The following is a 12569-nucleotide window of genomic DNA, read 5'->3' on the forward strand; positions in this document are numbered from 1 at the left end:
CCCTGGCTTCCCAGAGTCAAAGGCCAGCCAAGGTGGGACTTGGCTTGAGCCTGCTGTTGGGGTGGAAAGGCAGGAGACCCGTGGGCAGTGTGGATGAGACGTGTGGACAGACAGGCAAGCAAGGGCCAGCTCTTACCACTTCGATGACCATCTCCTGCCTCAGGAACCGCCGCAGAGGGACCTGGAGCTGCGGGGCAGGAAGGACAAGGTGTCTTCATGGCTGGTTATTGCTCCCCTCCAAAGACCCCATGGGCCCGAGCCAGGAGAAGCAGCCTCCCCCATCCCCCCAGGATATCGCACCACCGGACTGTGGGACATGTGGCAGGTGACAGGCATGAAGAGGCAGGGGTTCAGACAGACAGATGGGGGAACAATGGCCTGGGTACAGACGGGCACTGCAGACACGGGACCACAGATAACGGACAGCCATGGCCACGATTACAGGGGACCACAGATGCAGACACGGACACGGCATGACTACAGGCCACCACAGATGTGCACGCAGCCATAGGCACAACCATAGGTGACCACGTGGGTAGGCACATGGCTCTAAGGTAGCTGGCCACAGATGTGACCGTGGCCACAGCCCCAGGGGACCACAGACGCGGACTCTGACACCGGGGCCAGGCACGCACATCCTCCATGCCCTCGATGTGCGCCTCGATCTCCTGCAGCACCCGCGCGTGCCGCTCCGCCTCCTCAGCGCTCCGCACGCCCTGGTTGATGCGCTCGGCCACCTGCTTGATGTTCCGCTGCGCATCCAGCAGGAGCGGGTGGTCGGGGTGGTCCTCGGGCGTGTGTTTCAGGAGGTCCTGTGGTGGGAAAAGGGGCCAGACTTACTGCTAAGCCACCCCAGCCCAGCCCTGGGCACCAGATGGCTGCACCAGGAGGGACCCTGGGCAGGCATCAAAGAGGACTTCCTTTCTGAGCAGACCCACCAAGCAGGACCTGAGGACCTCCCACCCCAGGCCCGGCCCACCCAGCCCCACACCCACCTTCACCAGCAGTTCGTAGCGTGGGATCCGCTGCACGGGCTTGATCATGAGGTCCGACAGCGCCTGCTTCTCCTTGTTCTCTCGCATGCTTTGCTGAAAGCCGAAGTGAAGAATATGTGCACTGGGGGTGAGGGTGTGCAGGGTGGCAGCCTCCTCCAGCCCCTGCCAGCTCAGCCTGAGGGCACGGGTTGACCCACTGGCTGGGGCTAGGATGAGCAGGGGTTCCCAGGGCCCATGGGCAAGGGCCGCCCATCTCCCCTCCCCGCCCTGCCCCGTGGTACCTCCAGGAACTTGAGGAAGGCAGGCTTCGCCTCCTTGGCCATGCGCACCGCGTCCTTGGCACTGAGGAAGTTATCGATGTAGGCCGAGTAGATGTCAACCAGAACGTCCTTGGAGAACTGTGGGGAGGAGGTATGCTGAGGCTCCCCCTCGTCCACACTGTCCCACCCTGTAGCTAGCGAGTCTCCAGTGTCCACGGAGTCAGACACGTGCTCCTGGGTCTGGGCTGTCCGTGGGACTGCGTGATTAGGCGTGTGTGCCCGTGGATATGGCACATACAGGAGGGGAAGTAAGAAAGTCTTGCTACAAAATCACAGAAAATTCTAGACAGAAGTAACAAAACATGACAATACTGTTTCCTGACTCATCCTCCAGCGAGGTCTCCCCGCTTACTGTCTCTGACGGACAGACTCCTTCAGGCCAGTGGCCTTCACGCGGACGATTCCCTCCAGCAGGCTGTGCTGCTCCCATCCAATCGCACGTAGCCCTCAGGGCTGGGCCCCAGGAAGCACTCTGCCTTGCTGAGGGCTGGGCCTGGTCTCCAGTGCCCCCTGGCCCCCAGGATGAGTCTAGCCTCTCTCCGGAGGTAGATGCTGCCACCTGCCCCAGGAAAGCTCTGCTTGGGGCTGGCGGCTAGTACCTGCTGGCCACCTGACGACTGGCAGACTAAGTAGGAGGACCGCCCTTGGTCAGAGGCCCTGCTGGCTGTCAGGACTGCTGGATTCCTGCTCAGCTGCACCACAGATGGGCCAGCTGACCTTTGGTGGTGTTTCTGGTCTCTCTGGCCTCAGAGGCCCTCCCTTCCCTGCCTCTAGCAGGTACAACTGCTCCTGCCTCCCCACTGGGCTGGGGACAAGCTGGAGGTGTCAGTACTCAGTCCACGCTGGGGTTCCGCCCCTCCAGGCCACAGTTCTGGTCACAGCACTTTCAGTAGGGACATCCGAGGACCTTCCTCGACTCCCGGTGCTACTCCACATCGTAAGAGCACGTGAGAAGACACCACAGCCCACACAGATCAATAGTTTGGGGACTTTCTGCTGAAGGATTTTCATGATTGTGCTTTTGTCCCAGCCAAGAGAGGGGTTGGGGTCAGGAGCAGCATCTAGTAGAGACCTTGGCCAAGGTCAGTGCCAGCAGTCGGGTCAGTACCAGGAACAAGGGCTGGTCCACTGGGGCCAATCAAGGCCTGGGGTCAGGATCAGTGTCCAGGTACAGGTCAACCCAGTGGCTGGGGCCAGTGGAATGGCTAGTGAGGTTTTGAGGTGGACCTGGGATCAGAGTCAGTGCCCAGTTGTGGGGTCCACGGCAGCATCTAGCCCCTCTGCCTGGGGCAGGGCCACTCACCGACTGCACGAGCAGGTCTCCCACCTTCTGCTGGGCGTGCCAGGTCTGCACACAGTGCCGCACCTGCTCCAGGAACTGCTCGTGGTGCTGCAGGAGCTCAGGGATCTGGTCAAAGATCTCGTCTACCAGCGAGGGGTCACACAGCAGGGAGTTCTCCGGCTGCTTCAGTGGCTGCATGTAGCCCTGGGAGGCCCACAGGGTCAGTGCAGGTGGCCTCGGAGAGAGGCCCCCACCTCACCTGTGCAGGTGTGACCAGACACCCCTGCCTGCAAGTCTCGTGTGAAGACACGCAGGGTCACCCAGCCTGCAGTGCTCCGTGCCCTGCCTCCCGGCTCTCCCTGCCAGGAGCTCAGGGAGGGGGAGGGGAAGGCCTATCTCCATGCCTCTCACTGTTCAGCCCAGGGGCTGCCAGAGACTGAAGAGGGTGGAGGGTGGGAGGGGCTGGGGGAGTGCTCAGGACGCTTTGTTGGATGAATGAAAGAGAACAGACAGTAAGAAGATGGGGGCCCCTGGGAGACCCACTGTCACTGATTCACTCAGCAAATATGAGGGGCCTTTAAAGGGGTGGTGGGAAATGGAATGAAATGATCATGGCATTTTCGCCACAAGCTTTGTGAAGCCTACTTATCTTTATTTAGCCTTTACTAAGCTCCATTAAGGCAAAGTGAAGTATTATCATGGCATGGGCAAAGACCTAGAGTTTAAAACCGGAAAAGAAGAACATGCTTAGCACATCGTAAACTTTGTCAGCTCTTTCAACTGATGAAAAATTAAAAGATTCTTTTGTGGGTAGAATATTAAACAAAGCGGGAAGCAACCAGAGAAGATGGGGGCTAGACAAAGGCACTGTATCAAAAGAGAACAAGCGGAAGTCCAATCGTTTTAAGAGGCAGGAAGCACATCATCAAGCGCTAACGGTCGTGAAGGAAGAAGTCCAAGCTGGACGGAAGACATTTGCCAAAAACAAGGCTCCGGAAGTGGATGGACTCCCAGGTGCAATGTTTCCACAAGCCGGAGACGCCCTGAAGGCACGCCCTCATTCACCAAGGCCAAGCGCTCCGGAAGGCAGCACCTGGGCAAGAGGGAGGAATCTCCACCTGCGCGCACGACAAGGAAAGGCGACCGACAGAATGCGCACAGTACAGAACCGTATCACTGGTGTCAACCGCCAGTGAACCTTTGATGAGGATCATCCAACAAAGATGCAGCAGTACCTTGGCAGGGAGCTTCAGGCCAGATGCAGAAGATTTGGAACAAGGATAGCATTGCTGATGTCACACGGATGTTGGCTGAATGCAGAGAATGCCAGAAGATGTTTACTTGTGCTTCACTGTGCAAAGGTATTCGACTGTGTGGTCAAAACCAACCATGGACAGCCTTGAGAAAAATGGGAATTCCACAACGCTTCATGGTGCTCCTGCAGAACCTGAACATGGGTCACAAGGCAGTTGTGTGAACAGAACAAGGGAATAGTGTATGGTTTAAATTCAGGGAAGGTGCGTGTCAGGGTTGTAGCCTCTCACCATAAAAGAGTCTGTATGCTGAGCAAATAATCCGAGAAGCTAGATTATATGAAGAAGAATGCAGCATCAGGGTTGGAGGAAGGCTATGAACATCCCTCAGTGTGCAATAACACAACCTTGCTTGCTGGAAAGTGCGAAGGTCCTGAAGCACTTATTGATAAAGATCAAGGACTGCAGTGTTCAATGTGTATTAAAACTCAATGTAAAGAAAACCCAAACCCTCACAACTAGACCAACGGTTAAGAAACATCAAGATAAACAGAGTAAAGACTGAACTTGTCAAAGATTTCATCCTCCTGGGACCCACAATCAAGACTCCTGGAAGCAGCAGTCCAGGACACAATGCCCTGGGTAAAGCTGATGCCCAAGACACCTCGTTAAAGGGTTGGAGAGCAAGGATGTTACTTGGAGGACGAAGTTGCACCTGACTCCAAGCATGGCATTTTCAATGGCCTCGTCTGCATGTGGAAGTTGGACACTGAGTCCAGAAGACTGAAGAAGAACCGACGCATTTGGATGAGGGTGCTGGCAAAGAATCTTAAAAGTACCACTGACTGCCAAAACAGCCAACCGGTTGACCTTGGAGACAGCACAGCCCGAGTGCTCCTTAGAGGCAAGGATGGAGAGACTTGATCTCATGTACTTTGGACATGTCAGGAGGGATTAGTCCCAGGAGAAGGACATCATGCTTGGTAAAGCGGAGGGGCCATGGAAAAGAGGAAGACCCCTGACAAGATGGGTTGAAACAGTGGCTGCAAAAATGGGCCAAACATAAAACACGTGCGGGGCTGGCGCAGGTGTTATGAACTGTTGCATGCATGATCACTGTGCATCGGAAGTGACTTGATGGCTCCTAACAACGACTTGCTCTGGAGGGTGCCACCTCCTCCTCCTCTGGGGCAGGCACCCGCGAGGCCGTGCTCTTCCCCTTTGGCCTGGGCCTCCTTGTTGCCACCCTCCTAAAGGTCTCCTGGACCTGGGCTGGCCACAAGCCTCACCTGCATCAGGGTTCGTAGCGACTCCACATAGGACTGTTCCGTGTCCAGCAGGGTCATCGTCACATGCTTCCGCATGTCCTGGAGAGACAGGGGGCAGATGGTGCGTGAGCAGTGCCTCCTTCTCATGGCACCATACTACCCAAAGTCACATGGGCCCTAGAAAGTCGGCCCATACGCCCTCCTGCCACCCACGGCTCCTGGCTGTTCCGCAATGTGCCCTAGACAGGCCTTGGCTCAAGTGGTCCCCCTGCTGGCAGTGCCCTTCCTCTGCATCTCCGCCACCAGAAGAAATAGGTTTACTTCTTCACCTCCATGCTGGGTTTCTAAAGAGGATCATTAAGACATAAAAAAACAACCATCCCCAACAGCCCCCACATCTGCATAGACGAATGGTCCCACATTACCCCTACTCCAACTGTTAGCTCTGGAGCCCCACCTCAGGCTTGGCACTTTGGGGACATGCCCCACGTGGTTGGCTCATACCATCTGTCACCCTCATTAGAGAAGAGGCCACTGTGGCCCAGCAAAGTGAAGTCAGTGCAGAAGGTCCCACAGCCACACAATGTCAGTCAGGGCTCAGCCACACTGCAGCAGGCCTGGGTCCCAAGTCTCTTGTAAAAAAAAAAAAGTTGACCGGGCCCAAGAGTGTGCTAAGCTCTGTTCTCCCCTTAGCATCATACAGCCATGAGTTGGTCCTCCCAACGTGTGATAAGTGTGATGAGTGTTTTTCCCCATCTCCAGGATGAGAAGCAAAGTCACTTAACCTGTCACCAGAGCTGAGGCCAGAGCCCTAGTACTGCTGCCTCCATCCGGTGGAACGAGAACCAGTGATGATCAGAGGGGAGGCACATCCGTGACGGTGTGTGTGTGTACCCTGCACATAGACACGAGTCCCTAGGAGCAGAGGCCCACGGGGGCATTGGTGGGGACTCACTGGGGACGTGGACTGAGGGCTGAGTGTGTAGTCAGGGGACTACAGTGTGATGATCTGACTTCGAGTCCCCCAGAGGCTGTCCCCACCCTCAGAGACAGGAAGCTCATGCCAGACAGAGAAACAAACCCCTGTCCTGGGGGAGGGGGGGTTTGACAGCCCTTCCTCACCAGCCCCACTGGTTCTGGCCCACCCCTCACCCAGGCAGCCTTCCCAGATGGCACCTGCCCGAAAGCCTGGAGTAAATGAGGCCCGATTTTCGGGGTTTACTCTCCCCTCTCCACTTCCTGTCCCAGGCCTCAGCCTGGCCTGAGCATCTCTCTGGTCCTGACCCGGCCTCGGGTTCCAGGCATCAAGGCCCAGGTACTCTGCACGAGCTGATGCTAAGGTGGTGTCTGTGTCTGGGCCACCCTGCCAGTCCTCACCCTGGGCACCCTGGGAGACTCAACTAATGAGGCTTTCCTAGCCACTGCTGTGTCCAGAGCCAGGGCCTGCTAAGTGGGACTTGGCAGTCTCCTGGAGACCAGAGGCCCCAGGCCTAGCGGGCAAGCCAGACTCAGCTACTGCTCACGGCTCTGCTCCCAATATGATATGCCCACCTCAGGCCCCTTCCCTCGGACCTCAGGCCTCGGGAGTCATACCTGGGCCTGCCACGGGCTGGGGTGCTTAGAAAACCATCGAGGGCTGGAAGAGCCCCCCAAGGAAAGGTCCAAGCCTCCCCCTCGGCCCCCTCTCCAGGAGACACCACTGCATTTCCCAGACTGGCCTCGCTTTAGCCTCACATTCCTAGCTCTGCCACACCGGTGCCATCTCAGATGAGGCGGCAGGAGTTGGGAAGGTGACAGGACCTGACTGAGGTCACCTGAGTCTCTTCAACTGTCTCATGTGCATCGCGGAGTCCCAGCATGACCGGGTAGTTTCGGGCCACAGGGTCCTTGGCTCTGCTCTTCCTGGCCATGGGGGGGGGGGGGGGGGGGGGGGGGGCTGTCACCCCTAGCCACCCTAAGTTTGCGCCTCCTCTTCTGGGAACTGAAACTAGTAGCTCCTCTGCCCACACTGTGAAAGCAAGGAGATGGGGTGGGTCCACGGCACCTTTTCTTAATCCACGCCAGGCAGGCACCTGGGCTCTGCAGCACCTGTCTTCCACCCACACTCCCTGGCAGGCCCAGTCGGGTACACTGAGGATTGTGGTTAGGGAGGCTTCCAGAAGGAGGCAGGGCTGCTGCTGGATCTGATGACTGGGAGGTAACACAGGGTGGCTGATGTCGAAACAGCATGAAAAGCACAGTGGGCTGTCACTCAACTGTCAGGTGAAGAGAGTGGCGGTGGGTGGGCCACCCTGCCACCCTGCCCCTGCACAGAGCTCCTGGCTGCAGGGCTGAGGCAGCCAGCCATCACAGCTGTTCACTAGGTCGGCAGACCCACCTGTTCCAGGCAGGGTATGTCTGGAGGCCTTGCGGTACCCACTCTGCCCCCACCTCCCTCACCAGTCCAATTTTGAGACCTTCACTACCCAGCACCCTGAGGTATGCAGAGAAGGGGCTACACGGGGGAGCCAGGGCCTCCAGGGTGACTGGGGCATCATGATCCCAAGACTGAGAACACAAGAGACACAGCATGGAGAGAGAGACATGGCCCTATGCATAGGCTGAGACACCCCACCCCAGGGAATCAAACACTGGGGCTAAGAAGCGATCCGCGGAGCCCCAGGCTGTGTGGGGAGACTCGGTAACACCGCAGGCAGGCCCCACGGAGCCAGAGAGCTGAGCAAACAAGAGTCCGGGCCTAGAGAAGCACAAAGGGCCCCGGCAGCCCGAAGCCCCCCTCCCCCACAGGGAGCACACGCGGAGCCCGGAATGGGGGCATCACCCATTACTCTGTCAGTCCCACTGCAGCTGCAGTGCACCTTCCAGGCCTGGCAGGTATGGCGGAGGCGAGAGGCCCGCAAGGGAGAGCAAGATCTCTGGGGGCTGCCTCTTCCTTCGCCCTGCTGTGGGTGACCAGCCGAGAGCCGGCAGGCCTTGGTTCAGAGGGCAGCCTCCCCCACCCCCCACCCACCCCCGGCTGCGGTTGCCAGCCCTTGGGCCAACCCGGGCTGGCATTCTGGTGGCACCAAACGTCAGCATCCTACCGCCAGGCTGCCAGCCACACCAGAGCTCCGCACAACTCCCCCTCCCCTCTCCCCCAGAGGCTCGGCCAGTGTGTGGGTGTGGCTGATCCAGGGCCGGGTCCCGAGCCCCTCCCCCTCTGTACCTGGGCCTCCCCAGGTTCCTCGGCGGGGTCGGCGCCGCCGCTCCCGGCGGGCTCCCCGGTGGCAGCGGCTGGGCCCAGATCGCGCATCTCTTCCAGGGCGATGGTGAACTGGGCCAGGGTCTTCACCATCTGCAGCATGCGGCCGGCCCGACGCGGGTCGGCGGGCTTTCTCCCTTCCCGAGGCTCAGCCCGGCCGCGGCGGCGTTCCCAGGCCGTGGTCCCACTGCTGATCCTAGCGTGGCGGCGACGACGCAGATACCTCCTCCGCGCAGCGAGTGCAACCAGCGAGCCCGGCGGCGGCGCGCGCGCTGCCGGGGGGTGTTCCCGCCCTCGGCTCCCCCCTACCTTGCCCGCCTTCCCAGCGCAGCCCCATCTCCCAGCAGCAAGCTGCCTGCCGGTGGACCTCAACACCGCCTTTCCCTGCGCCGCCGCGGTGACTGCTGCGGGACCCTTCAGAGGCCACAAACGGGTGCACATCCTTGTCCAAGGCCAAGTACACGCGGCCACATGCACTGTCCTCCGTACACACCTGTACCCAGCGTGGGCACACACTGAGCCCACGTCCTCAGCGAGGTGACAGAGGCGCATCCACACGCAGGATACACACATTCCCACACATATGTGGACACCTGCTGCGGCTTTGATGTGAATACTCACGGATATACACGTGCCCCTGACCCAGGTGCACACACTCACATAGTCCCATACAGACCTGACCCTGGCACTCGGAACTGACCAGGTCTGCACACAGAGACCCGGTCTGGTGCAGGTCAACACACCCAGAGACCCTGTTGGCAGACTGGCACACACCCAGCAGCAGAAAGGTGGGCAGTTTAAACCCACCCAGAGGCTCTGCAGAAGACCTGGGGGTTTGCTCCAGGGAAGACGGCAGGCTGCCGTTGTTCTACTGCCACACAGGGTCACTACGAGTGAGGGCCACCTTGAGGGTGCCAACACCACCCATCACTGTGCTTTCTCTTGGGGTTTCTGTCAGGGACTGAGGTGGGGCTCAGACACACACACATACCCCCGACCCCCCAGACCTAGAGTAACTCCAACCAGGACCCTCAGGGCCCACTTCCCCAAATTCCACGTACGTAGGACTGAGGTGGGGAGTCCTCCTCATTTTGTACCAGCTCTCTGCTCCACCTGGGGTGTCTAGGGCACCATGGCTCCCTTCACATGCCCTCTCCCCAAACCTGCACTCCCTGGGGACTTTCTGGTAGAGACACTTGCTCCAGCCTCAGGGCCCTGTCCTTTCCCCTGGGAACAGCCTCAGCTCAGATGCCGCCTCCTGCAGGAAGCCCCTCCTGACCCCCGCCAGTCAAGTGCCTCTGCTCTGTGCTCTCAAAAGTTCTCAGTTGTCCTTGTCAGTTTGTGATTGTCCTTCAGGCAAATGCTCCTCCCCTCCCAGACTGCAGGGCAGGGCCCTGGACCCCTCTGTAAGCTGACGCCCTCTGCACACAGTAGGAGTTGCCCCTCCTTTGGGGGCAGGTGTGGATGCTGGCAACACTGACATTTTCGGTAGCTGAGGAATGAATTGGATCTTTGTTGTAGTCACATGCTGACCAGACTCACAAACAACCAACATGAACATTTTAGCTCCCACACAGAATGCCCTCAAAGGAGGGATGTACAGACACCGGGAACTCAGAGCGGGTCCACAGGGCAGCCGATCCAAGAGCTGGGACATCACCGACAAGAGGTGGGCCGGCTCCCAGGGGCTGCACCAGGGAGCCACTGCCTGGGGGCCAGAAGCAAAGGTCCCCCAGGAGAGAGTGGGGGACTTTGTCCTTTTCTGTCCTCAGTTTGGACCAAGAAATCCATGCACCGCTTACCACTCTTGCGCCCACTACCTGAAGGACCCTGGGGGTGGGGTGTGAGCCTCCTCTTCCCTTCTCAGGGCATGTGGAGCAGTCACTGGGGTGAGGGTGTGGACAGGCGGGACAGACACGGGCGAGGCCAGCCAACAGTACCCAGAGAACCAGCACCAGCCCTGGCCCATCGCTCGATTGCAGTCCATATGGAAGCCTTTGGCTTTCTCTCAGAGTCCTGCTTCCCAGTCTGACTCTCAGGCTGTGATCTACTGCGCAGGGTGGTGGTGGGGGCATTGCTCCCTCCCTCATTCCCCCTCAGTGGGCCCATGTGCTGCGGAGAAAGACCCTCCTTAGCTAGCCTCCAAGGGATCCTCTCATAAGGCTCAGCGGAAGGGGTCACCTCTACCTGGGTAGGGTGGGCAGTCAGGGTGGGCTTCCCAGAGGAGACAGACTTCAACAAGGGCCCAAGGTCAAGAGATCCTGAGACATGTGGGTACCGGGAAGGCAGAGTTCATCCAAAGGTTCTGCCAGGGACAGGGGTGGAGCCTGGTGCCAAAGGCTTGGTGGCGGCTGCTTCTTCTTCATTAAGGAATGCTAATTAGATCCCAGGCTGTTGTTATGGCAACAAGGGGCAGCCTCTGTCATTTGGGGGCTGGGGTGGGAGGAGGGGGGGCAGAGGTAATGATGGTAGGAAAGGGAAGCTGAGAGAAGGAACAGGCGCATAGAACTCCTGAATCAGAGGGCCCCAAGGACTGCCCCACAGTAGCGCAGACACCAGAGCTCTTCGGGGTGAGGGCAGCTGGGGGTACTGGGGCACCATGTATGCCAGGGGCATCCCTGGGCAGATGGGCTTCTAGTGTTCCTCTGAGCTCCTGCTGCAGCCAGCGATGCCTTCTCCTTTTGAGTATCTGTAGTGTCTGTGTAGAACAGTTGTCGGATACATGAAGTCCTCATACCCCGCCTACCCCAACACACACACTCTCTCCCCCCACTGCGGCCCCCCTCCCTGGTTCGGGGATGGGGGAGGAAAAGGAGTTCTGCCAGAAGGGCATCACACACATATACACGCACCCCAGCTCTGTGGTGGGACCACACCCGATGGCCACCCTACCTCTGCCCAGACACCCTACCTCTGCTCAGTCTGCTGACAGCGAAGCATCTCTAAGGGAAGTCCTGTCTACCTCTGGACACACCGCCTGCTAAGCACCCCACCAAGACCACCTGCCTCTGGACACTGCCCATTTGGCATGACTTAGTCCTCATGGGGTGTTGAGTCAGCAGGGTGATGAGTGATGAGAACTGGATAAGCAGGGGGACATTGCCTATGTGAAAACAGCGCTGGAAGAATGAAATGCTGGTGGATGACCATGCAGGGCAGTGAATGATTTAACGTAGCTCTTCTAGCCCAAGTCTCTAACTCCCTCCAAACGGCCTTTCCCAGCATGGGTCTGGTAAGAAGGTGGGGGAAGAGAGGATAGGATTCACCTGTGAGTGACTGCAAACAGGACTCCCTGGAGTGGCATCCTGCTGTGTATAAAATGAGAAGCAGGAGGTGGGATCTCAGGACCAGCAAGAGCCAGGAACGGAGTCTGTCCTCTGGATCCGAGATCCCTGTGCAGTGAACTCCCTGGATCCAGTTAAGTTATACCACCAAAGGAGCAGCAGCAGAACCAGAAACCATGGAACAGAGTGATGGACTTCCCGACCCACGGAGCAAGTTCAGATGAGTGCTTTTGTGCAGGAGGCTGGCTTGGAGATTGGGGTGCCTCTGGCGCTTAATTCCGGAAGTTGGACTTGCTGACTCACAGACTTGAAGCTGAGTGCCTTTGGGCTGAGGCTTACCGGAGTACAGAGGCTCTGGACACTTAATTCAGGGGGCTGGGTTTGACGGGGAGCTGAAGCCGAATGCCTTTGGGTGGCGGTTTGATAAGCAGGGTGGTATGCCCTTTGTTAGCAGACTTCACAGCGCTTTAGAACAAGTCCTGATAAACAACACACACCTGAGCATTTCTCACTGACACGACCACTTGTTAACTTCCGTAATAAACTCTTCAAACGTGAATTCTGTCTGTGAGTACAGTACTACGTAGCCATTGCAAAGGCTATTAGAACCCAGGGTGGTAACTCACGAGACCATTCTTTAAGGCACTGCAGGCTATGTGATAAAGGTATGGATGAGCAGAAAGACGATGAATAGTGAATGGATCCACAGAGACACTGTTTGAGAGACACGTAGTGAATCAGATCTTGATGTAGCCCTTTGATGACCAGCTCAACAAATATTTACTGAGCCCTTATGAGATGCCAAGCGCTGTGCTGGAGGGTTCCGGGGCAGAAGAGGCTCCTGCCTGCTTGGACACCTCAGTCTACTTTCCACACAGGCAGCGAAGGAGGAAAGACAAGTGCAGTGCCGGTTGTGAAGTGCAGGT

At 58.1% G+C, this 12569-nt stretch overlaps 1 protein-coding gene across 1 annotated transcript in view; it reads right to left on the reverse strand.

Moving 5' to 3' along the window:
* ARHGEF17 (Rho guanine nucleotide exchange factor 17) overlaps positions 1 to 12569 on the reverse strand; it is a gene marked incomplete at its 5' end in the record, with an annotated part of 55776 nt that overhangs the window by 13258 nt on the left and 29949 nt on the right. Inside the window, 6 exons of the mRNA XM_004708919.2 lie at positions 137 to 187; positions 636 to 812; positions 996 to 1088; positions 1277 to 1393; positions 2619 to 2801; positions 5140 to 5217. Coding sequence (XP_004708976.1) covers positions 137 to 187; positions 636 to 812; positions 996 to 1088; positions 1277 to 1393; positions 2619 to 2801; positions 5140 to 5217 — 699 coding nt within the window. The remainder of the gene's footprint in view (positions 1 to 136; positions 188 to 635; positions 813 to 995; positions 1089 to 1276; positions 1394 to 2618; positions 2802 to 5139; positions 5218 to 12569) is intronic.

The sequence above is a fragment of the Echinops telfairi genome, unplaced genomic scaffold (assembly GCF_000313985.2).
Source record: "Echinops telfairi isolate 266 unplaced genomic scaffold, ASM31398v2 ScPeMD7_1713;HRSCAF=2227, whole genome shotgun sequence".
In the NCBI taxonomy this organism is placed as follows: Eukaryota; Metazoa; Chordata; class Mammalia; order Afrosoricida; family Tenrecidae; genus Echinops; species Echinops telfairi.